General features: G+C 32.7%; 1 protein-coding gene across 4 annotated transcripts in view; it reads left to right on the top strand.

The window, feature by feature from the left end:
* The window catches only part of LOC119645010 (G-protein coupled receptor Mth2-like), a 22,659-nt gene extending 451 nt beyond the window's left edge, over positions 1 to 22,208 (top strand). Inside the window, exons 2-8 of one of the 4 annotated variants that reach the window (XM_038044768.1) lie at positions 17,668 to 18,249; positions 18,368 to 18,725; positions 18,804 to 19,055; positions 19,132 to 19,303; positions 19,383 to 19,577; positions 21,330 to 21,475; positions 21,840 to 21,927. In XM_038044768.1, coding sequence (XP_037900696.1) covers positions 17,701 to 18,249; positions 18,368 to 18,725; positions 18,804 to 19,055; positions 19,132 to 19,303; positions 19,383 to 19,577; positions 21,330 to 21,465 — 1,662 coding nt within the window. In that variant the 5' untranslated portion in view covers positions 17,668 to 17,700 and the 3' untranslated portion in view covers positions 21,466 to 21,475; positions 21,840 to 21,927. Of the gene's footprint in view, positions 1 to 17,667; positions 18,250 to 18,367; positions 18,726 to 18,803; positions 19,056 to 19,131; positions 19,304 to 19,382; positions 19,578 to 19,709; positions 20,813 to 21,318; positions 21,476 to 21,839 lie in introns of those variants that run through there. The other 3 variants (XM_038044767.1, XM_038044769.1, XM_038044766.1) reach the window with 3 other exon arrangements.
* The last annotated feature ends 4,435 nt before the right edge of the window (positions 22,209 to 26,643 follow it).

The following is a 26,643-nucleotide window of genomic DNA, read 5'->3' as shown; positions in this document are numbered from 1 at the left end:
AAAAAAAAAAAAAAAAACAAAAAAAAAAAACAAAAAAAAAACAAAAACAAATAAATGAATAAATAAAATAATTTCATTGAAAAACGTTTTACACGTTACATTTGCATTGCTTTCATTGAAACGCACAAATGTTGTCTTAACATTCTTTCATGCTTTTCAATTTTATTGCCCATACCGTCGTACATAAGTAGAACATAAGCAAAGCTTAGGAAATTAGAAGAATTTTACATATGCATACATATATATATGTATATACCTTGTATTATAGTCCAGATTGTACGCTTAATATCCTAGTTCGTCTATTATTGATAATCGTTATCGTAAACTTTTCGTGTTTTTGAATTTCAAATCAAAAATTTTTTTGAAAATCATGTTTTTCATAATCACTCAAGCATTACTGGCTCCTTTCATTCTCATTTAAGTGATAATGTTGCGTTTTATAATTAAAAAAAAAAAAACAAAAAAAAAAGAGAAGAGAAGAACAGGAAGAAGAAGAAAAATTAAAGGCGCGATGTCATATTTTTTTAAGAAAAATTTTGCGAAAAAAACTCATCCGCTTATTAGATTTTAAATTTTATTTTTAAAAACACTTTGGTTTGTCATCACAGGCTTAAAATTATAATACGGTCAGGGGAAGGCCAGCAGATGTCTTGCTTCAATTTTGTTTTTAGTAAAATCTGTGAAAACCCAGTTATAAATAAATTTTTTTATTTAATTATGTGTATTTTTGTTTTGTAACAAATTCCCTACCATTCGTGAACACACAATGATTCCATATAGTAAGAGTTGAACTGTGTGAGTCTTTCACTACTTTGTTTAAACCTAATGAGTATATATATATATATATATATATATCTATAATAAGTAGTAGTATGAAGGGTGGGGTAACCATCTCTTTCGAAGCCATCTCAACGCTTGTTCCGTGTTGCTCACGTTAAGTGAATTTCAAAAACCAATTAGCTCGGATCATAGGTGCGCTCACATTTGCACAGACAAAATCTTAAACGCTCAAATGCCATACTTTGCAGACTTTTCACGCGAACAACATTAACAGTACGACTGCACATCATCATGTACAAGGATATCAATCATATTTGGTTAGTTTATAAGGCCTAATATAATGTTTACGTTTGCATAATAACTTACTTTTGCAATAGTTGTTTGCATTTTTATCTAACAATTTTTTCCGTTCAAAAATCGATTTATTAAAATACTGAAAAAAATGTGCTCATGTTAGGTGTCAGAAGATCCGACTTGAACCGAACTTGAATTTCTTTTTGGTTTTCTTTCTTTCCTTGTCCTGTTTTTCTTCTTTTCTTCTTTTTTTTTTTTTTTTTTTTTTTTGGTTCAGTTGTTTAAGCTTAAGAGTTATTAAGAAATAAGACTAAGCCAAATTCTACTTTGCTTCGGTAAAAGTTGAAAATTTTCATAGAATTATACAAAATCTTATAAATAATTACATCTCTGAGTGATATACAGCATATGTTGCATTACGGATGAATATAACATGCATGCATTTGTACGCACAAGGCAATTCTAACCCATTCATACATATATTCATTCGATAGATAGATGAGTTGAAAGACCAAGTAATCAACTCAAATTTTTATACCCTACACTATTTGCGGCACACGGCGCATATTATGTTTGTGGTGGATGTATGCAACGCCTAGAAGGAGTTGAAATAGAATCACCTTTCATTATACCGATCGTTTCAGATCCATTTTCTGAATCAATTTAAGTTCGTCTGTCCGTCTGTCTGACTTGTTTTTATATGTCTTTTCAATTGAATTTGGGCTTAAGTACGAACGCTATTGAAAATGGCTCGGATCGGACAACTTTTGCGCTACCCGCTACCCACATAAAGGCTTATTCTGGAAAAGCCGTCATACGACTAATCACAGGATGGTGTGCTGCCCTGTCTTTATATATAGGATTTTTCCCTTTTTGAGTCAATTAGAATTGGAATTATCTACTTTCTCGTTGTGCTGATTCCGGTGAGTGTTCCTTTCTTACACAATAAAGCTTCTGTAAACAAAGCTTTGTAAGTCTTCGAACGATTAGTTGTTGTTTTAACTTTTCTTCACTAAACGGCACTTAAGCAGTCTAATGTAACACCTGTTAACACATCCATCTTATCGCATTCTACTCTACACTCAAGCATTTCATTTAATACCCATGTTAAAGGGGTTGTGATGAAAAGGGTAATCCATGACTTTGTGGCTCCCGCCATATTTCATATGAAATTGCAGCACTTGGCTTGTTGCGTTCTAGTCCCCCAAACCTTTTCGGTTGACACCGTTATCTAGAGCCAGTGTTAAGGATAAGATTGCAAGATTAACCATTAATATCTCAAGCTTGAAGCGCCTTATTTTGTATCGATTGGCGATTTTCATTAGATTTTCATTATTTTATCGATGAATGAGATGAACGAGTTTTAAAAAGGTCTCCACTCCGAAAAGAAAAAGATTTATTAACTTTTTAATATATTTATCGGGTCTATCTATGTTTTGAATCGACTCGAATTATTGAAATGTTCACCGTCGTATAGACAGCTGGAGATTGGAGCACAGACTTTCGTAGCTTAAGACTATATATCTTAGGTGCTAATAAGCTTGGGATTGATGCTTTATATGAATGAAATGTAGGCGCCACCCTGCTTGCAACCCAATGGCGGACAAGAAATGCAATCAGCTTGATACCTTAACACTTCTTTTGCTCTGCTGCATTTCAATCTGATGGATGTATTGCAATCTTGATTGGACTGCTGGAGTCATTTGTTAAAAGCAATGTAAACGAACAAACATAAGTTAAAAAGGATTTATTATCTTAATCTTATCTTAGTATTCATGTCATGTCAAACGATTCAATTCGCATTAGTGGATCGGGGGAAAGTGGAAATCTTGTTCCCTCGTTCATCGCACGATGGACGGCAACATTGAACTCTTACCGCTTAAAACAAAGACTTAATCTCTTGCACTACGCTCTGTTTGCTTCATTAAATATGACAATCTTGAATATTCATAAAGCCGTTGTGCCAGTAAAAGGGGTATTTAATTTTTTGGAACTAGGACTACCGTTCTTGTTCTTGTTCTCGCTCTTGCTCTTTGACTATTAATGCGCATTTAGATTTTATCGTGTGTGTTATCGATTTGGCAAGCTATCGTATACAAAACTCTTACTCCAACGACTAATATGTGTGCAATAAACGCGTCTCTGGATCGACGTGTGACGATAAATTTGATTTCTTTTATAAGTCGCTTAAGTTCTCGTTCACTGGAACCATTGTGCTGCTTATAAGGCGTAAGCATAAATATACGTATAAGTGTAAGTTTAATTATAATTATAAGTACTCTTAGGAGTATAAATAAGCATAAGTATAATTGGTAATATGACGGAAAGTTGAGCGAATTCTTGGAAAAGTATACATCCGTACATACTTCTATGGCCTGTAAATTTAATTATACGTTTAGAAGCATATTGTAAGTAGTAGCACCTGAACGGTAGTTGAAGTACTTTTATCATTTCACGTAATTCGCTGAGCAATTGTGTGTTATTAGCAAATACATGATATTGATATGAAGAAGAAGAAGACACACTTTGTTAACAATTCTTGTTTTATTACTTACGTTAAACCAAAAAACAAAATTCAATTTCAAGTATAACAAGTAAGAAAATTTTATTTGGTTGCGATCGAATTTCTCATACCCCATCACCATTATCCTATGATAGATTGAAAAAAGAAAAAAGAAAAAAATATACATTTTTATACTCTATAATATTGAATGGGCGTGGCAGTTTCTTTCAATTTTTGTAGAATACTTGTATGAAAGCAAAAAGCAAAAAATGCGGAAAGCAAAGGTGTTTTCAGCTTTGCTTGTATAGAGATATGGGCGCCACGGGCGTATTGTGCGAACTGTTTGGGCCATTGGGATATTTTCAACTTTGCATACGGAAGAATACATAACACAAATGCTATACAGTTGGACGTACGGACAAATGGACCAACTAAATGATGGATCTGCTTAAATACATCCCGAGTTTGGGATTGAGCAAGAATGATGACCATTTTGAAGCTTGCATCGGCGCTTTCTAAAGGTGTTGAAAAAATATTAAATTTTGATACATTGATTAGGCGTGGCCAATTTTTTCCATATTGGTACGGGTACGACAGAATCTGTCATAGAATATGCGTTCAAGTTTTTGTAGATTTGTCTGCATTAGTTTACGAATAGTGAGCAAGAAACCAATTGCTTACTACTTTTGAAAAACAAAAATGTTCTAAGTTTACTTGGTGCTGCTGTAGACGTACCTTCAACCGATTTACCTCATTTTCAATACCAACATGCGTTCCAAAATTTCCACTATATCTGTTAAATTTGAGCTCGGTAGCTTCATTTTACGACAGGCAATAGACGGACGGACAGACAGACAAATATGCTGAAATCGATTCACAATTTGATGTTGATCATGAATATATAATATAATATTCCTTGTGGGATTTTTGACATGTTTTTCGGGGCTTTGCAAGCGGTTTGACCAAACGAGTATACCTCTCATCTTCGGTGATGGGAATAAAAACTAGTTTTATACGTATCTTGATCGGTAAATGTTATGCGGGCAGTTTGTGTTAAATAAAGGGTAACTCAAAGACAACTGACATCTAAAAATGGAATACATTAGCGCGTTAGACGATTTAAAATGTGCCAGAGTGACGAAACTCTACCAATTAATGCAAACAGTGAAAGGGTGTGACTTCAAAGAATATATCAATAAGTCACTAAGAGAGAATATAAAAGTAAAAATTAATTTCGTGTATCACCACTTTTTAATAAAACGAAACTCGTATAAATTTTCAAGTTTTGCAAAAACAAACTAAAAAAAATTACAATAGTAGGTAAGAAAAATTATATTATCGATCGTGACCGAAAGTTTTATATCGATCACCGTTATCCTAAAAACCACAAAAAAGTGCAAGAATTACATTTTCGTACTCTATAGCGCCGGAATGGGCGCGCGGCTGATTTTTTCTATTTTCAAAATAAACTTTTTTATCGCATAGGTGTGTGGGCGTTGTAGGCATGCCCTTGAAAAAGTTTAATTTACTTCGGACTTCTTTGCGATATCTTCATTTTTGTGCAGGGGAGAGAATGTCTATCACAAATACTACACAATTGCGTAGTCAAACAGATGGTCAGACGGACATGTTTAGATGCATACCAAATTTGAAATTCCTATATACGCTACGGGGTTGTTGAAGCTTACTTCTGCACGATATAAAGGCATTGAAAAAAAAAAAATTACATTTTGATACACTGTAATATTGGTCAGGCGTGGTCAATTTTTCCCATTTTTCTACAAGCACTATAGCATTGCCCATAGAACGTATGTTCAAATTTTTGTAGATTTGTCTGCTGCAGTTTATGAGTAATCAGCAAACAAAAAAAAAAACATTTTTTTATTCCTTTTGAAAAACAGAAAGGTGCTTAGTTTTCTTGGGGCTGTGGGCGTGTCCTTCTACCGATTTGGCGAGCAAGAACATTCAGTGTCTCTGCCAAATTTTGAAGCCTATAGCTTCATTTTTGTTGACCAAGAGAATGTTTACAATAGAGATAATACAGACGGACAGACAAACAGACGGACACGCTTAAATTGATTTAGAATTTGATACTGCTCGAGAACACAAACACTTTGTTGGGTCGGTTATGCTTGCCTCTGGGCGTTGCAAACGTTTCGACAAAATGACTACACCGCTCATCCTCGTGTGTGTGGTGGATATTAAAATACTAAGCAACCTTGAAAGCTTGAACCTATATACTCTGTAAAGTAAAAATATTTCATTAAATTATTCGGAATTTTTTTATTCCTGCTATTAGGCCTCATCGAGTGAATTAATGTATAGAAATTGACGAAATTTTATTTTATGTTTGTTTATATTGCGCAAGCGCAAGGCATTACGTACAACTTCAACTGTACTGTCGAGGCTGCCATTTATCGAGAATTTTTTTATATATCATCTAAATTGTTTTTTATATGCGAGATTAAATGCTTTTCGTTTACACTGTATTTGTTATTTATTGGTTAATTTTGTTTGTTGTTTGAATTCAATAAACAAAAACTTTTTAAATAATTTATTTGCCTATTATCTATAATTTTTGTACCCACCATCCAGCGAAGCCGGTATATGCAATTTGTTAAAACATTTGCAACACCCAGAAGGAAGCTTTCGGAGACCGCTCCCCAACCCACACCATCACCCATTAAGAATATATATTCTTGATGGGGCCGTCAGATTATGAATAGATTTAAGCATATCCATCTGTCCGGTTGTCTGTCCGCCCCAAATTGACCACATTTGTCGCGAAAAGGATGCAAGTTGCTTAACGGTCACACCTACAGCTCAACCTAAACTGAGAGCACGTCTGCTTTATGGGATTCTTGCTAATTGTACAACAAAAAGCAAAAAAAAAAAAAAATCACTTACGTCTATAGCTTTTCGTTTTTTTTTAGAACAAACCGGGTAATGGGCATATATAGAAGGTTCGATTACAATCGCATATATATTATTTTCTATCTTATTCGGCCTACGATAACATTTCGTTTACAATAATTGATTTGTTTAGATTATAAGCGAAAGTCAGTTGTTTAGATTACAAACGTTTAGCGCGTTATTACGATTGGTTGCAATGCTTTGAGTAAAAATTTGCTCATGTTATTAAAATTTCAAAATATAATAAATAATTTATTTCTTTATTTTCTTCTCGTTTATATAATTTGTTTACATAGCAAAACATTTTGCACAATTAGTTCAGTTTCAGTTTTAAAGAATTCTTTTTTAACATACAAGAGTCTAAGAAACGTCTCGTGTATGCATGATCGATATATACCAGGAAACCGAACTATAAATTACTTCATTGAAATTCTTCTCGCGGTTAAGTGCTTCTTTTTTTTTTTTTTGTTATAAGCGCAAAGAAGTAAAAAAAAAAAGAAAACTATTTTCGATTATCGATCGGTTAAAAACCGCTGTGTCAGCGAACTGCCAACTATCTCTTATAAGTGCGATGCATAGGTATAAATGCAAAGAATAAATGTAAATAAAAGTGTATAGATAATCAATCCTTCTACACATGTATCAAAGAATTAATACAAATATTAAGTAAAATATATGTTCAGCTTTAGCTCTTCGTTTGTTGGTGTCAATCCAACGTCAAGTGCTAGGCCTTACGATTCCCTATTTTACATTTATTTAAAGCATACGTAATACCTATCATCGAATCTTGCATGTGGAAGATAGTCGTCCGAAATGGCTTGAAATTTTCTCTCACAATATTTCGGATATATTCCGATTGCCAAGACTAGAGCAGGCGGCACTTAACCTATAAAATTTGTAGTCTTCTCGAAGAGTTTATAATTGGTTATAAAGACACTACGAACTCTCTGAAAAGCTACGATTGTATACAAAAATTCATTAGATGCTGCGTAGGTACGTCAAAGGTTTTTCCCTATTTCTAGACTAGAAAGTTTTGTTAAAAACGAGATCAAGAAATCATTCAGCCATTTTCACTTTCGAAATTGTCATTTCACGTTTGGCATTCTATTAACAGATAGACCCGATTTGCTGCTAAGCAATGATGATATCATCAAGAACGTAATCATCGGTGTTGAAAAGACCTTAGATCCATAACAGATCTTGTTTTTTATGATCAAATTACTCATGAGATGTCGTGATGACGATTGGAAAGAAGCGAAGTGAGGAAAAGAGATAGGGTGGCGGGCGTAGCCTAGTAGATGCGCGGTTAATCGGTAAGTGTTAAGCCTTTACCGACTGAGCACTCATAGCTATATAGCTACGATCAGTGAGTAAGCTCTATTACACTGTGTTTTAGAAACGCGACCACGAACTTGATAGTTGCGATTTTCGCCTGTTCGGCTACACTTATGAATAACCTACACTTTTCAAATTTCCAAATGTGATTAAATAGTGTTCCTGGCCAATGGTTATAAATGAACGTAAATCAAATGAAAAAAAATAATATTTTTCAATGCCTAATCCGTTATATACATATATATATATATAGGGAATAAAAAGCTTCTGCCCATGGTAAGTATGCAAAGTACTTTAATTTTTTTGAAAATTGCATTTTTTGAAAATTGTTTTTTACAATGGACCTGGAAAGATGTCATTTTTCCTTTTTATAAAGAATGATACCCCATTAGTGATATAGAGAATCGTACTCGTACTTGTACTCGTAGTAAATTTTTTTTTTTTTTTTTAGATATATTTGCATAGATATGTCATTAATAAATTCGATGGAAGTCTTGAGAACTTCCCATCTGGTTAAAATTCCGTGCATGATAAGTTCAAGCCAAATTAAAAAAAAAAAAAAAAAAATAAAAAAATAAAAAAAAACCAACAATAAAAATTAAATTAATATTTGTCATAATGTTTTAGTCAGTAGTTCGTCTATATATACATATTCACGTATATGTATGTAAGCTCATCCATTTCGGCTTCTTTAGTGATACGTGTTTATCGACGCATTAAAATCATAGAAAACTAAACAAAAGTGTGTGTCTATCAAAACGTATGGTTGTGTGTATATATTTGATTTTTTTTGTAACAAAAAAAATAAGTTTATTGAAATAATTCACCTGTGCGATTTTTTGTTTTTTTTTTTTTTTTGTTTTAGTGATTCATCCCTCAATAACTATAAATTAATGGATCACTTTGTACTTGGAGACCTTAAAGATTTCATTTTTGTTTTTTTTTAACTTAACAAAATTAGTGAAAATAATTACAATCCAGACAACTTATGGTACAAGGGTATGCTAGATGTGTGCAAAGTTATGCAATACCCATAAGGACTTGGAATAAATCCACTTTTGATTATACCGATCGATTCAAACTTCAGACTTTCAAAATCATTTCCGAAACTTGTCTGTTCGCTCGTCCGTCTGATGTCTGTTCATGCTTAATATTTTTGTCTTCAAACTTCAGGCCATAATATTTGAGATATTTTTATGAAATTTTGTATCCCGACATGTTTTGAGCGGGAAATGAATCACTTTTTCGATCGCTTCTCATGTAACGCTTTACCATGAAAAGTCGTAGGGTGTTGTAGAATATTACTTAATATCTATCAATGGCTTAAGCGGTTTAATTCCTTTGCGATTATTACAAAGATGCAAAAATCTGTAGGAAATAACTTTCCGATGAAAGAATGATGAAAATGTACATTGCCGTTCATAAGTTCTACAATTATTTCATATCTCTTTTCTATTGATGTTTGCTTTAATGTCTTGAAATCTACTTAACTTCTAAGTTACATTAAAGCATACGACTGCCATCTAAGCCAATTATTGGGTATATATAGCCTTAGCCATTGCAAAACTTAATAGAGATTAAATTAAAACAAAAAAAGTTACATTTGTTTTAATATTTTTAAAATTGATTCATTTCCCAAATATTAGTTAATATGACAGAAACTTTATCTAATCGCTTGAAATGAAACTTGTATTCACAAAATAATAATGTTTCGTTAAGCATATGGCAAAGATGTTACTTATTTTATTTATTAAATATTATTAGTTTTAAATATCTAAGCTAAGCTACACTTTTTGCGGGCATATGTCTTTTTATGTTAATTGTTTGTAACGTAGAGCGGCTTGCGTAAAGTGCTTTCTTAAAAAGCACTTTTCAAAGCAACTTTGAATGCACAATTTAACTTTCCGTCGTTGTAACATTGGTCTTGATAAAATCAACATAGTCCGTCAATCCGTCCCTGTATGTTATTCAGAAAAGCTGCAGACTTTTACTTCTTCTTTTTCTTAAACTAAACAGGCATGACTATCTTCAGAGCATTGATCTTGCGCTCACTTACATATCCCCTTATATACAAATTATGTCCTCAACTGTGCAACAATGCTTCACAAAATATCAAATGTAAAGAAAACAAAGCATTTATACATCGGAAAATGCTTAGGAGGCGCTATTATTTGCATGTCAAGATGTTGCCAAAATCGCTTCATGTATTATTTCTTTGTAGCAATCAAATACCTATGTATAAGCGTATACATATGTGTATTATATGTATGAATGTATATGATGCATATGTCAGGAAGCGAATATTAATCCATGCGAAACGGCACGCAAAGTCATCTTGAAGAAAATGTGAGGGCAAAGGTCGCTCACAAGGTACCTATCGTTCCATACTGCGTACAGTAGTGACGGTGGTTTTCTCACAGAGACTGTCCTATATGATCGTAGATTTCTACACCAGGGACGATGGGTCAATATCACTTGGAGATAGGAAGGCCGCTCGTTCGACGGAAATATAGCACTAGAAATAGCGAAGCGAAGAAGACTACATGTCTTCGACCAGACGATGATCTCAATGGTTAAACTGCACAAACGTCTGCTGCTGGCGGCCGAGAAAAGTGATGTACAAGAGCGGCTGATATCACACAAATATCAGCCCTTCATTCGCTCCTGTGTCATGTACAACGATGTACTAAAGTTACAGCTCCCTAAGGACACAACAATAAACGGCCCTGCGAGGCAATTGGACGAATGGAGGCTGTACGCGGCGGACCAAAAGCTACGTGAGCATATGTAGTAACAATAAGCAACTGAAGAGAGTATGAAAAGTTGTAAAACACACGAAAAAGAATATACCAAACGAGACATTCTTCGTACTCAAGTATCTATGCCAAATATTGGAGGGCCAAAAGCTGCCAGAAGGAAAATAATAGCCTGCGTGGTGACCTCGGTCATCATCATCATCATCATCACGCAAGCTCAGTGTGCTTGTCGCAATTTATCAGCTCAATCTTCTTAGGGACGTATACTAATTCCGAGTGATTTTAGAATAAGCAACCAATGTGTTTGCGAGCGGTAAGCTGATAGATGTATATAGGCAGAACAATAACGCGAGTCTACACATGGCGTCATGCGAACGGCAAATCTATAAGCGGCGGCTTGTCTAAATGCGAATATAACAATCGTGATCGGAAAAAAGCGACAAATGGAAGAGGGACAGATTTGGGCAGAAGAGTTAACCAACGTGTGTAGAGAAAAATGTGGAACATGCTATATTCCGCTCGAAACATTTGAAAGCGATCCGCGTGCCGATATCTGGAGCAGCGCAGGCGCGGTTATGGTGAAAATGCTCGAAGAACTCTGCCGATTGGAGCGCAATGGCAATCAATAAAAGAATCCACTAAAGACAAGATGGCACGCACTAAGTTCAATCATGTTCCGTGTGAGGGACAGGTATAGTATCTAAGCATCATGGATGGCGAATCGTTCATATTGACGATGGGCCTCAACAATATCTTTGGAAGATTCCTATCTCCAGCTAGCATGGCAATAAAAGAAAAGTAAAATAAATTTTTAAAAAAATTTTATATTCCTGTGTGAACTTGTCTGACGTATGTGTAAGCAAAGCGCTAATAACAGTTCGACCACAGCCGAAATGACTTTCTTACAGAATTTTAATAAATAAATTTAAATTTCAATTTATGATAACCAATAGTTTATTGCATTAAAGCATTAGTGGGAAATCCGTGTCTGTTGACTGCAATTGTTATTTGTTGTTGCTTAGTATTAAATTGTTCTCACAAAACAAAAGTTTCGCTAAGCAAAATTATTAATTGCATAAAAATGAATTAAAAAATTGTAGTGTTTTTGGGCGACCAGGACGCTACAATATGGGTTTGAGGTTATTTTGTTAATAATATTTCATTATTAAATACTCTATTTGCTCTTTAGAAACGCCCCCAGAAAATTCATAAATTATTAATAATTATGTGTGTGTCTGAGTTTGTGCTAAATTCAAGTTAAAAGAAAAAATCTACAACTTATCGAATAAGTTCGTTAGTACGATAAGTAAAATTATCAATAATTTTCTTACGTTCATTAAATAAAGTAAAATGTTTTGCTTTTTACTCGAAATGTGCCCAAGACACGAATATAACAGTTATTCAAGGAACACTTCCGCAAAATAAATATTATATATATAAATATATATATATATATAAATAATATACAACAGTAATAATAATAATAAATTCATATGAAAGCTATAGTTGCTTACATAAAGACATTAGACATTAAGATAAACAAAGCCATAGAGAGATTTAAAAAAAATAAATAAATAAATAAACTAACGTAAGAATATATCTTTAAATATTTCCTTTACATAGATATTTTACTTCACAAATTCCATAACTAATTAGAATAACTGGCTCGTAAAACTTGTTGAAGAATCTTAGATTTCAAACTCGAAACGTGTTCATAAACAAAAATAAGTAAGAAAGTTATATCCGATTAGAATAATTGACGTCACATGTTTTTATATATTGTGATGAAAATGTGAATGGAATGAAATTTATCCTTCACCTTTTACGTCATTAAAAGATTTTGTTAAAAAAAAAAGAAAGAAAATTAATGTACCCCGTCGCGACGTTCACCATAATTTATTTAGAATTAACTTATTTAGCTTTTCGCATTCTACTCTTCAAGCCCTTCTATTTGATGCCCATATCATGGGTATTGTAACGAAAAAATTAATCTTGTACGTCGTGACGCCTACCATAACTAATTTAGAATAAGCATACTTACTTGCCTTGTCACCTTCTACTAAACAAGTCCTTTTATTTGACATCCATAGCGTGTGATATCTACGCATTAAGAGAAAATTAATCGTTCGCTTCATATAAGCGCTTGCTTTTCATGATGACCTCTATATATGTTAGGATCTAAAGAATAGATCTACTTGATCCTACTATTTTTTTTTTTTTTTTTTTGCTTAATTTCATTATAAAATATTAAACTTTCTCTGAAGGTTTTGTTATTCACGAGAAATCCTATATTAAACGGGATCCAAGAAATAGACCTATGTGGTTTAAATTTTGTCGACTCAATTTTTATGTCAATTTACTATTATGGACAAATTTTCATTATAAAACATTAACAATAAGGCCTTTTTGCCATATGAGGGTTTATATTTCTTGACAATCCTTCTATCCGGTGGTATCCAAAAAATAGATCTATATGATCCAAATTCGATAGGGGTTGTTTTCCTTCTCTTCTTCTACTTTCATGGACCAATTGTCATGATGAAACATTGAAAATTATACCTTTTTACAATATCGGGATTTACTTTTCGTAGGACTTGGCTGGTTATATGAGAGGGGCTTCAGACAATTAAATGTTTCAATTTAGAATGTTGAAGTAGACGTACTCTTATTTACCGAGTTTTGTCGAAAAATTTGGACAAATTTTAATTTCTCTCCATTTAAAGAATTTTGAAAATAAGGCGATGAGAAATAGTCGAAAAAGTAGACCGATCGAATCGTTTTCAATATTATGCATCCTTGGGTCAAAGTACGTCTGTGTACCGAATTTCATCAAAATATCTCAAAAACTTGAGACCTGGAGATTAAACACAAAAATATCAGACGTACAGACGACGTTCAGATATGCTTAGATCGATTTAGAATATGATTCAGAATATGATTCTAAATCAATCGATATAATAAAATTTGCGTCTATTTGACATAGACCGCACAAACTTAATATAACGAAGTAAAGTCGCCAAGGTACATTGTTTTTAGGCAGGCAACGAGGAAGTTACGAATAAAAGCCAGTAAATAATGCAGCAGCAGGCATAGTAATAATATTATATTATAATAACAATAGATGACTATATTAATTCTTATCTCGATTGGATTATCTCTGTAAATTTTTTAACCAGTATACACACGCATATGTATATGTATAATAATAATCGTGCAATAATCAATGAATTCAAATCAAAATGTTGAACACAAAATTTGAAGAAATCAACTGAACACAGACAAGTTGAAGTAGCTGAAACCATTGCGCTGAACGCAGTCGATGAAGAATTAATAGAGAAGTGTGCCTACTCTCTAGCGGTATTCCAAATGCTAAATCAAAAGCTTAACTGTTCATCTTAATTTGTAATCTCACGATATAAATCGGCAAACATTTATTAAAAAGCATTAAAAAAAAAAATAAATAAATAAACGAAACAAGTAAGAACACTATAGTCGGGCAAGACCGGCCATTAAATACTGGACATCATATTGTCTACACAATTCTCATTTTTATTATAGAGCACAGAAATCTCTTTCTACCTTCTTTTCTACATAAAGGCATATTTCTCATGTACGTATTTAAGGGGAAGCGGGCCCAAAACATGAAGAGGGCAACTTAATGCAGTACAAGCGTGATCCTTACGTAAGACAGGATCCAGAAATAGGTGTAGATGATCCAAATATTAAAACTTGGACTTTTCGCCTCTGCAAAGGATCAATTTTCGTCAAAATCCTCATTAGGGTGCGATTCAAAAAATAGGCCGAGATGGTCCATATTTAGTGCAACTAATTTTTTTACATTAAAAGTGTTATTTTATACCTGTACAGACATCAGATGGACAGAAAGACTTTGATCAATGCAGATTATGATTCTGAATCGATCGGCATAATAAAAGGTGAGTCGATCTTAAGCTCTCTGCGTGTTATATATGTCGCGCACTAACTTAATATACCTTGTATCATAAGTAATAAAGGGGGTATACAAATTTAAAAACAATGCTCTCATATCCGGCACAGATGATATATCGGATTTTGTAAATATCTGTAACACGTCAAAATAGGCAGACTCTACAAAGTATGTATAAACATGGCCTTAATAGAACATCGATGCCATACGATGTCATATGTCAATTTAACCAACTGTTTCTGTCAAAATCGAGTTTCCAAAATCTTTCCTGAATAAAATCGCTCCTAAAGCGAAGTGAAGCTCGAAAAAAACACTTAATCGAATCAAATAATTATTCGAAGGAGAAAAGCATATATGAGTAGGACAACTACCTACAAAGAGCTATCAAATTGTGCAGAAATTTGAACTGATATATATCCGAGATACATACAATATGTAATTCAATACATGTGTAGAGTGCGAGCCTCTATACTCTGAGCTTCGCTCCATCTTACAACTAAATATTGTACACAAGGCGAAGATGTCTAACAAAAGATTTGCTGTAAGTCGCATATAGTTTCTTTTTTATTTTATTTCCTTGCAATGCAACGGGCATATCCCTTGTGAGCAATTTGAAAATATTGAAATAAAGCTTTTTCAAACACCAAGTTATTAAGTGCAAGTGCAGTCTACTGCAACTATTAAATCCAATAAAAATACATGATAATGGAAAAATATAAACTTGACAACTTGTGAAATAAATGTGTGTTATATGTTAATGACTGGATTCGTCTATAACAAGTAAGAAAATTATATTCGATTGTGTCCCCGAGTCTTTAATACTTTACTTACAATTTGTTTCTTAAAAGGATCGTGAATTTTGTAAGGATGTATGTAACACCCTAAGGGACTTAAGATAGATTTACACTTTATTATACCGATCGATTCAGAAAATGGTTCTGTCCGTCTGCCCCTTTGTCATATTTCGATTATTTTCCAAATAAAAGTTTTTCTTTGAAAAGTCGACATATAGATAGTTGTCCGTCCGCTATCGTTATTCTCTGTTTGATATACATCCATGCATTGCTATTCTTGCTACACGTTTCGAGATATCTTTATAGAGTTTCGTATATTGACTGTACTGTTTTGACCAAGAACGAACACTTTTGAAAATGCATAGAATTGGTCCTTTTTTTTGCGACCGCTTCCCGTGCATGTAACGCCTTGTATATTGTAAAAGTGGTAGTATTTCAAAATTGTAAATTGGTATGGAAAATTTGGATTGAATGGGACAGTTTCTATCATGTAACCATATAAACGTTCTTGCAAGAATTGAATCATCGTATGGTGAAAAGATTTAGTTTTCAATATTTCACAATGGAATTCGATCCATAGTAATTTAGCACAGAAATTGAGCTAATTGAATTTGGACTATGTAGGTCTATTTCATAGACGCCACGACAATATAAGGGTGTAATAGAACGGATAATGAAAAATAGGATTTTGAATTGATTCATAATTTGACAGAAAACTGGAGTATATAAACTTTGGATCAAGTAGGCATAGTTTTTGAACGGGGCCCCATGTCAGGATTCTTACTAAAAAAAAAAAAGAAAAATTAAGCCTTATATGCCACAAAGGTCTGTAAAAATAACATGACAAAAATCAACTAGATCATGTACGGACCAAATGGGTGTATTTTGTGAACATCATTTCATATAAGGGTTCTCACCAGTAACAGTAAGTCCTTGGCAAGATGATTTAATTTTTGAAATGTTGGTAAGTTGCTATCAAAATCAACTTTACGAAATTTGGATCACATAGGTCTAGTTTTTTAGATCGCACCCTATATACAGTTTCTCATGAAAAATAGGCCATTATATCGCGACGAACTCTAATTTATTTTGTATTTTATGACGTAAACTGGTGAAAAATATATAAATAAATCTTTAAGAAGTAAATTATGCACGGTGGGCATAAATTTTGATCGATTTTTCAATATCAAGCTGTGTGCAAGAACTTCTAATGTTTGTTTGAAGCGGACATCTTGATTTTGGTCATCAGAGAGACAGAGAGATAGAGATAGAGACAGAGATAGAGATAGAGATAGATAGATAGATAGAGAGAGAGAGAGAGAGAGAGAGAGAGAGAGAGAGAGAGAGAAAGAAAAAGAAAGAAAGAAAGAGAGAAAGAGAAAGAAAGAAAGAAAGAAAGAAAGAGAGAGAGAGAGAGTGCGGGTGTGTGCGTGTGAGAGAGACAGATGGAGAGATATTTACTACAGTCATTACACAAACGCACAGACAAGTATTTCAAGTAATGATCAAGAATATCTGTATTTCGCAGACCCTCTGAAGCTTCTTTTCCAGTGTTGATAACATTTTGACAAAATGGCTCGGTGAAGGCTAGGAAAATGCATATTTAATCAAAGCAAAAGAGATAATACTTCATAGTTCGGAAGGTGCCTTTGAATGCTCGCCATCTTTCCCTAAATATATGCAAATCGTTACTGTGTGAAAAAGTTGTTATACAGCCTTTGTAAACAAATATTTGGGACAGAATTTCGAATTCATGCATTTTTCCGAATTCTGTTCAGTCTTATGTTTCTTACCTGTTATTAATAAATTTGGTTAATTCTATACAAATGTCTACATCAAACTGGTAGCTCTGCACTTAAATATATGTAAATATCTTTAAAGTCTTAGCTCAGCTTAAGGATGAATAGGCGAACATACATAATTAAATCCATTTATAATTTCACTCTGCTGATGGGAATAATTAAGTTTTAAGCGTACTAAACAGGCGTATGTCTATCTTTTGGTGACGGGCTTAAGAAAGTGTATAAACTTGTTATTAGAATCTTAGTAATTTCTCTTTGCATATGCAAACACGCCTTTTTTATACCAAAGTTGAAGAGCATGCACCGCATGATGTAACATTAAAAAGTAAAGTATTTTTGTTTTTTATATCTATGGGGAGAATTGTTCTCATGGGGATAGTCCCATTGCTAAACTAAAAAATGTTGTACTTTTTTCTACTATTATGCCTTTTTCATATGCAATGAATGTAATTGTTTTTCCTCTTGTAAATTGCAGGATAATTATTTTTATTTTATGTCAAGCGAGTTATGAGTAAACATTCATTCCTTTATCTTTCTATTTTAGAGCTCATCATCAGCTAACTTGTTTTGCATCGTCATGCTCTTGCCGAGACCAGTTAAACAATATTATTTCCATCTAATAGTTTTCGTTTTTGTATTACTTTTACCGAAATCGTTTGCATCAGTTAAACATGGAAAATATCATGCCCATGATAGCCGTAATGTACCGTGTCCCTTTTATCAGACGGTGAATATAACGGATGATATACGATTGGCGAACGGTTCCGTTATACATGATGACGTAGTGATACCGCCGAATTGGATTGGAGTTTATGATTATGTTTTTGCAAATCTGCAGACACGCGTGCCGGTCTCACCCCATCTAAGAGGATGCATATGTAAAGTACGACCATGCATAAATCTATGCTGCCCGATGGGTTCGCAATTTTGGAGTAACACGTCACAATGTGAAGCAATCGATAATGATTTTTTATGGCCGACCACGTTAAATGTTACACAGGCCGACGGGACTATACAGGAAAATTTAATAGCCGAACAATTTGCTGTCGTCAATTTTCGCCCTTGTTTGTGGATGTATGTCATAAGGCCAGAATTGGATGTCGAAGATGAATGGCATCTATGTGAAGTGAGTAAAAAAAAAAAAAAAAAAGAAAAAGAAAACGAAGAAAATTTAGCTCTATGCCTTCAGTTCTAATATCTTGCCTCCGTTCTCCTCAATAAATATTAATTTTTTTTTTATTTAGAATGGTTCGTTGGTGCGTGAATTTGATCAGGCCATCTTGGATATTAAAAACTATTGTTTTGTACCGACAACCATAAATAATAGAACGGACTCCACTTATATTTTAAATCCGGCCATATGCGTAGACGTCGCTTCCGACTTCTACGGATCAAAAGTAATCAACGCCTATACCATGCTCTTCTCCGTACCATTTATGGTATTGACTATTGTCGTGTATTTATGGATACCAGAGTTGCGTAACCAACATGGAAAGTCTTTAGTTTGTTACCTATTGGGCTTATCTGTGGGTTATTCGTTGTTATCGTTCAATACGTTACTAATGGATCCAAATATTGACATCATTTTATGTAAATTATCAGGTAACCATGTCAAAGCCGAAGAATAAAACAAATTTTAAGAATCGATTCGATAAAAATTTATTTTGTTTTTTTTTTCAGCTTATACTACCTATTATGCCTTTGTGGCTGCCTTCTTTTGGTTACACGTTATAGGATTTGATTTGTGGCATAATTTTCGGGGTTCGCGAGGCATTAATCGTTTCCAGGAAAAGCGCAGATATTTATTATATTCTTTATATGCTTGGGGCATGGCTTTAGTATTTTTAATATTAACCTTTTATGCCGAAGAAATATCCGATATACCTGCCTATTTAAAACCCGGTATCGGTATCGAATATTGCTTTTTAAATAGTAAGAGCTCACTGTATTTATTTATCAATTTTTCTTTAATATTTGATGTTATATAATTTTTATTTTCCCTCTTCAGTGCTCAGTTGGTCTCCGATGATTTATTTCTTCGGTCCCATTATCGTTATAGTTTTCACTAATATCATCATGTTCATAATGACTGCTATCAAAATTCATAAAGTACAAAAGGAAATGTCAAAAATAATGGCACGCGAAGATAGCACTAAAAACTTACGTAATGAGAAGGATCGGTAAGTTTTTATATGTTTTTTTTTTTTTTTATCTATTTATTTATTTATATATTTTTTTTGCTATTGTTGTTTTCGCTAGATTTTGCTTATTTTTACGATTATTTTTGGTAATGGGCGTGACCTGGACTTGGGAAATAATGTCGTATTTTGTTGGATCAAAAGTATCCTGGTCAAAGATATTTTACGTAGGCGATGTTTGCAATGCTATCCAAGGTTTCATTATATTCATGCTATTCGTCATGAAGAAAAAGGTCAAAGAATTAATAACAAATAGGTGAGTAAAGTGCAATTATTCCGAATTTCATTTTCATAGACATTATTCCCACGTCTAACTTATATAAAAAAAAGAAATGTTTGTCTCTTGTCTTTTGCTAAAATTTCCATTTTTAATTTTATCTTTATGTAGAACGTTAAGTGTACGAAGTTTTCGTTACACTAACAGTACTACGCTCGGTGATACAGACTATCGTCTTCGTTTTCAGGAAGTTTCGATGCAAATTAGACGAATGATTATTGTGCAAAGTGCCTTTGCTAACAATAATCAAAATTATCATTCTCATGATGTTTAAATTTTGGGAAAAACATTCTAGGATATTAACGGAAAAATTGCTGGTTAAAAAAAAAAAAAAAACAAAAAAAATTCCGTTTGTATATCGATGTTGTTGCATGCTTCGGAATCTCCTTTATTGCTCATATAAATGCAATGCTTGTCGACCTTATATACTTAATTATGAAAGCACTACCAAAACACTAAGGCTGCAGGCTGCCTATCAAATCTCACCTTGCCTTCCCGTAAGACAAGTATTAGATCTCAGCAACAATTAGTCAGGCCATCAGTTAAGTGTTAAGAACTATTGTAAGCAATGCTTCCTCCTAGTGAACCTCAAGATCAATATTTACATGATCCCTTTCATAATCAACAACATTTACCCGGGCAATTAACTTATGCCAATCGTTAACTTAATTAGCGAAGCACTTTTTACAGCCAATCTTATAAAATCGCAATAAGTTATTAATTTGACCTTTGCACCAATGATTTCAGTTTTGCATCGCCAATAACGTTGTGCTTGAATCTTTCTTCTATCTAACAACAACAAAGTAAAATGACTTCCTTCGAAATAAGACGAAACATTTATCAAAATATATCGAAACTTGGGCCAAAATATTATCTGCGAACCGATTCATTAGTTATTTTGCAAAGAGATATTTTTCCAATAATTTAGTTGAAGATCCTGCAATGCCATAACGCGTTTTAAACTTCTCAATGTTTTCCTTATTAGATGCCATTAGACATTAGAGATCAAAGTAAGTCTTCAAGTAATCTTCAAGCGATCTTTTTTCAATATTTTGTTACATTGTTATAAGCTATCCTCCTAACAAACTATCAAACCAACACTTTCAGAGTGATAGAAAGGGGATAACACGAGGCAAATTCTTGATGAAAACAATCGAAAACAATCAGCATAAGCTATTATGCTTTCTAAGGCATTGAAAATATCTGTAAAGAGTCTCTTTGTATATGTTGGGCATTTCAACCCCCCACCCCTTCCTCCTCACCAATCCACCTCGAAGAAGCAATTATGCTTTCTAAGGCATTGAAAATATCTGTAAAGAGTATCTTTGTATATGTTGGGCACTTCAACCCCCCACCCCTTCCTCCTTAACCCATCCACCTCTAAAAACAACCAACCATTGAAAATATCTGTAATGAGCCTCTTTGGACATGTTGGACATTTCACACATCCCTCTTCTCTCGCTGCTCACCCAGATCACCTCGAAGAACAAACAACGTAAGCAACTATGCTTCGTAAAGCAATATCTGAAAATATCTGTAATGGGCCTCTTTACATATGTTGAACACTTCTTATTTTTTTTTTTTTGGTGAGGAGTTTTTGCAGAGATGTTGATTAATTTGTAAACATGAGCATATTTTCTTTCTTAAACTAGAATAATATATATATTTTTGGAGAAGAGAAAAACATAATAATTGTAATAATTTATGAAACTAATTAAAGATTTTCTCAAGAATTTTCCATTGCAATGATCAGTCAACGGGTGCCAGTCAAACCAATTCGACCAATTCATTAAATTCAAATGCCAAACAATTCAACACTAATCAAGCGATCATAAGTCATGAAAAAGTAAACGATTTGAGATTTTAATGAAATTAAGGTAAACGAAAAAAAAAAAAAAAAACACACACACACTTGCAAAGAATTTAAAAAAGAGGTGAAAGGTATTTTAGTTGGTTTAGAGGTCAATCACTTGGAAAGTAATAAAAATTAATATTTAATGTTATTAACAAATCCACAAGTTAATCAATTCTAAGTTATATTACGCCGAATAATTGACTCACTTACAATGGTAACTATACTAACTATTATTATTATTATTATTGATTTTGATAGCATTTCACCTAAAAAAACAATTTGTTGTACTTATGTGTTTTATTTATTATTTACTTATATATTTATATATTTATTAAACGGATTACTATATAAGATTTTATATATTTCATCATTTGTTTTTTTTTAAGATTAACGAACAGAGGAGATAAGAGTCAACAACGCTTAAGTCAATATTCGAGCAGGACCATTACAAGCAGTGTGGCTAACTTATTGCAATCGGAGAAATCGCTATTACAACTGCAACCTAAAGAACAAACCACCATACTAAGCTAAGTCCCATGAGATAATGTAAACGTTTATATAATTATAGAGCAGAGCAAATTTTTAAATAATAATATTATATATATACGTATTTTAAGTGAGATTTTAAATGATAATTACTTCTTAACGTGGAGTGTAAATGATCGAAACAACAGAGTTCCCCAATACAATCTATAGGTTAGAAGAAAAGACAATTTTGTGAACAGAGCTAATTGCTAAGACATCTTTGACAACACTTTCTTTTCTTTTTTTTTTTTTTTATTACTCAAAGTAACAAATCGCAAAGCACAAATCACAAATTCTAATACCAATATCGTCAATATATAAGGTCCAAATAAACGCTTTCATCCGCTTTCTTCCCTTTTTTTATATATATTTTTTAAAATTTCAATGCAAAACAGTCAAAGGAAAGCGTCGCTTTTGACAATCTTTTCGGGAACAAAATAATAATATTCGATTATTCGGTTATTAACCATTTATTGAAGTATTGAATTGATCTGCCGGTGCAGCCGGTACGAATTTGAATGTAAAAAACAAGCAAGCATGTAAGGAAATTATATTCGGTCGTGACCGAATCTTTTATGCCCGTCACTGTAATTCTAAAAAAATACTAGAAAAAACGATAATAATTAAATTTTCGTACTCTCTAATGTTCTATGGACGCAGCTGATTCTTCCTATTTTCAAAATAAAAGTAGGATTTCTGAAACCAAAAAATTTAAGTACGAATAGGGTTTTTAAATGAACTTATTGAGAATGCCTTACGGAATTCGAGAGAAAGGAACGAACGTGATTTAAGGAAAACGCGGAAAACGCGCCCAGGAACATAATTTATAAATAGCTTCCTGCTTCTCCTCTCACTCGCAAATCACTCACAAACAAAATCGCAAATTTTTGCATTTCACGTGTTTCGAAATCCCAGTGAAAGATGCCCCAGAAAATTAATAACCATAATTAACATCAAAATCTTTATCACACTGCTCTTAATCAGCCTCAACGATCATCACAATCAAGTCACACTAACGTTTCTTTTCATTTTCAAACGACCTTTAAAATGAACGCAGAGAACTTCTAGAGATATGTGTTACGTGTATTCGAGACAGTTGAACGGTTAGGCTGCTGACATCAATGATCTTTTGAAGGGTTTCGGAAAGGCCTTGAAATTTCAAGGAAAAAAACCTCTTTTAGATTAAAAATTTTTTTGTCTTCCATTCAAAAAGGTCTAAAGCATCTATCTAGTCAAGTCAATAAAAAAATAACTGAAATTCTGAAAAATTTACAGTGGAACCAAAAAATCAGAGATTATTCTTTAGCTGCTTTTTAAGCGGCTGCAGCAAATCAGCTATTAACAAGCAATATTCTTAGTAAATGCTTAGTCGTTTTCGCTAAAAGTATGTTTTCATGCAAGGATTGATTAAAGGCTTTTTTTTTTACGATTTTAATAGTAGTCCGGAAATTTTTACGAACTGAAAAATTCCAAAGCAATAGAAAAGTTACTATCAAAGTCTACTCAGTGTTTGAAAAAATAGTTTCTGTGTTGGCCCTATTTTATAATATATTCTCTCTCGTCTTGTGATATGCAAAACATTGTTGCTGTTATTCTTATAATTGATTTAGTTAGTGAAATAAAAAATTTAAGATTACAGTCTTAAAGCACTAGCATCTGAGGCTATCGGCTATTTTTTGATATGTTCAGAGAATATTTTGAAAATTTATTGAGATTAAAAACATTAGTGAAAACACTAAAGTGAGACGCGGCTCGTCATTAAATATCCTTGGTTTAATACAATTATTCATGTAACGGCTTCGTATGGAAAGTGTTTCGAAAAAGTGGTCCGACGTGTAGGTTGAACACAAGACAACAAAACAAACAGGCGGACCGACAAGCTTTGTTATAATGAAAAGCGGGTCTATGTCAAGTTCCGTCGAATGCCAAAAGAATCATGCGCAGTAATACTGAACAGAGCATAGTTCAGTTTCAGGCCCGCTATTAAATACCTTACATAACCCTTTAGTCATTCACATAATGACTTTTCAAAATAGTGCATTATATGGAAGTGATCGGAAGAGTGGTTCGAATGTTCGTCGTTGGCCGAAAACACGTTCGTTTACCATTTTTGACGAAAACAAATCAAAAATTGTGGTTTATAGATTAAACATAAAAAAAACAAAACGGACGGACGGACGGACAGACATATTTAAATTATATCAGAAAGTAATTCTGAATCGATCGATATAATAAGAGCTGTCCTTCTGAGTGTCGCATACGTGCGGGCAAACTTAACATACCCTTGCACCACGACTGCAGAAACAAGTCTTCTGAGCTTCTTTTTCAAAATTTATAAGAAAACGTAAATGATATCAAGTCCACGAATACTAAGCCATCTCGAAATGTGATATATGTGACAATACGAATAGAGGAAAGAAGAAAAAAAAAAAGAGGAACAGAAATTCCAAGTCCGAATAGTTTGTTTTCAAGCAACTGACAATCGATGATGCATTTTGTTTGTAACAAAAGTTTCGCATAACCAATCAAGTTAAAACAAGGATCTCAATTGATAATTGCTTTCCTTTCCTTTCTCATCTTTTATATAGTAAAAGTAAAAGTGCTCGTGTGATGCATGCTTTCCTTTAGAAGATCATAAATTTTAATCGCTCCTAATGTAAGAATTTTATTACGTATTATATACATTAAATTATTTAGCATTTAACTTGGATAGTTAATCTTTTTTGCCATTGCTTTTGTGTTTGTTAGTTAAGCTTTCATGTTTCGCTGTTTTTGATGTAAGCTGTTCGTTCTTTTTATAAATAAAGCCAAAGATATCAAAAAAGTTTATAATGAAAACCATTTTTAACGAATTTGAATATTGTCTCTGCTTTACAATCAAGATGAGAGCTGTCGCACTGAGCTTCAGTGCGTTTGCCAGCGCGGTTCTGTTTAGTAAAAATTCACCTTCAGGTATTCCTGCAGTTGTGATCAGCACTACTACATATTATTGCGATTTCATCATTGCTCATTCACCTGTTTATGCAACCGTCCAGTGTTGCATTCAACTACTTGCTCGTCGCTCTCTTATTGACGTTTTCAAAGTGAGACCAATTGCATTAAATTCTACATGGGAATGGTTCATGGTCAAAGTGACACGCAGTTTGAGTCTAAAAATGGGGAGCGTCCAATGGAAATTCGTCATATATACTTATTAGATGACAAATAAAAACAATACATCTATATAAATATATATGTATAGATAGATCTATAGATATAGATCTACGAGATGGTTAAAAAAAAAATAAAAAATCAAGCATAACTCGTATTAAAGGTTTATTCCAAGACAAAGACGATTCTCATAATAGCTAGGGTTTCGAAATTTAGCTGAAAAAAAAAAGAAATTATCACCGTCTTAGTGCCAGTTTTTAACACATGCCAGTGTGTTTTGGACCTTCCTTTACAAAAGGTAGAAATCTCATTTACGTACATTATTCATAATAATTATGGTTAAAAATTAGGATCAATTTACCAAATTTTAAAAACTTAACCTAATAGGAATGACAAAATACGAACAAATATTTTCATATAAAATATATGAAATTTGGTTTTGCAATATGTTGGCGAAAAATATTGGACACAAACCAAGCAGAAGTGGAATAATGGAATGAAACAACTCTATAAGTATTAATATGTTAAGGTTTGAAACTTGTTTATAGATAAGAAAATGAATGAAAGTTTTCGAATGAGAATCTTTTGTCTACATTATCTCTCATTCTCTCTTCCATAACGAAAATCGGAAAAATTGAAAGCAATAAATTTTACGCTCACCAATTGAATTTCATATTCTCAGCATTTTTTTGTGTTTTTTTTTTTTAGGCCTCGATAAGAAGTGTACAATAAAGTATATTTGACTCTCACAATTTTTGAATTTTACTCTCAGCAAAGACAAAATAAAAAGCAACGTGAGTGTCATACCAATTTTCAAACATTTTCAATTTCAAATTTCAAATTGTTGTTCTCTCATTCAAAAAAAAAAAAAAAAAAGCGGTGCTTAAAATATGTTTGAATTTTTTAAGGATGTGTGTGAGTTGTGCAAAATAATATACGTAAATATATAAATGTATTTATATATATATATATATATATATATATATATATGTGCGTGTATATATATGTGAGAAAAAAAAGTATTTTTCCATATGATTAATTAATTGAAATATATTTAATATTTAGAAGCAAAACAAGCGCACACAACTGTATAATTTCGAAATCCAAATACAGGATAGGATACAAATATTCGTAACAAAAGCCTAAAAATACTACTGAAAGCAAAAAAAAAATTTATATAAAAAAATAATTAAATAAATAAAATTCTATTGCGAGGATTTTTTTCGATATTTAAAGAACGCAAATGAATAAATTCGCGGAAAAAGTTTGAAAAAAAAAAACAAACTCAAAACATATATTAATAATTTTAATATGTTGTTGTTTTTACTCTTTTAAAGAAAAACCAATATTAGTGAAAGGGAAATTGTATAATAATTAAAGTTGAATAAAACAATAATCAATGGATTTGATAGCAGATTGGAAAGTTTTTTTTTTTTGATTTTTAATTTCGTGCAAAACAAATTCTTCGCAATATCATTAAATAAAATATATCTAAATTTAAACTCGATAAAATTC

This window comes from Glossina fuscipes, unplaced genomic scaffold (assembly GCF_014805625.2).
Source record: "Glossina fuscipes isolate IAEA_lab_2018 unplaced genomic scaffold, Yale_Gfus_2 1, whole genome shotgun sequence".
In the NCBI taxonomy this organism is placed as follows: Eukaryota; Metazoa; Arthropoda; class Insecta; order Diptera; family Glossinidae; genus Glossina; species Glossina fuscipes.
This window is presented reverse-complemented; position numbering and strand designations above follow the sequence as displayed.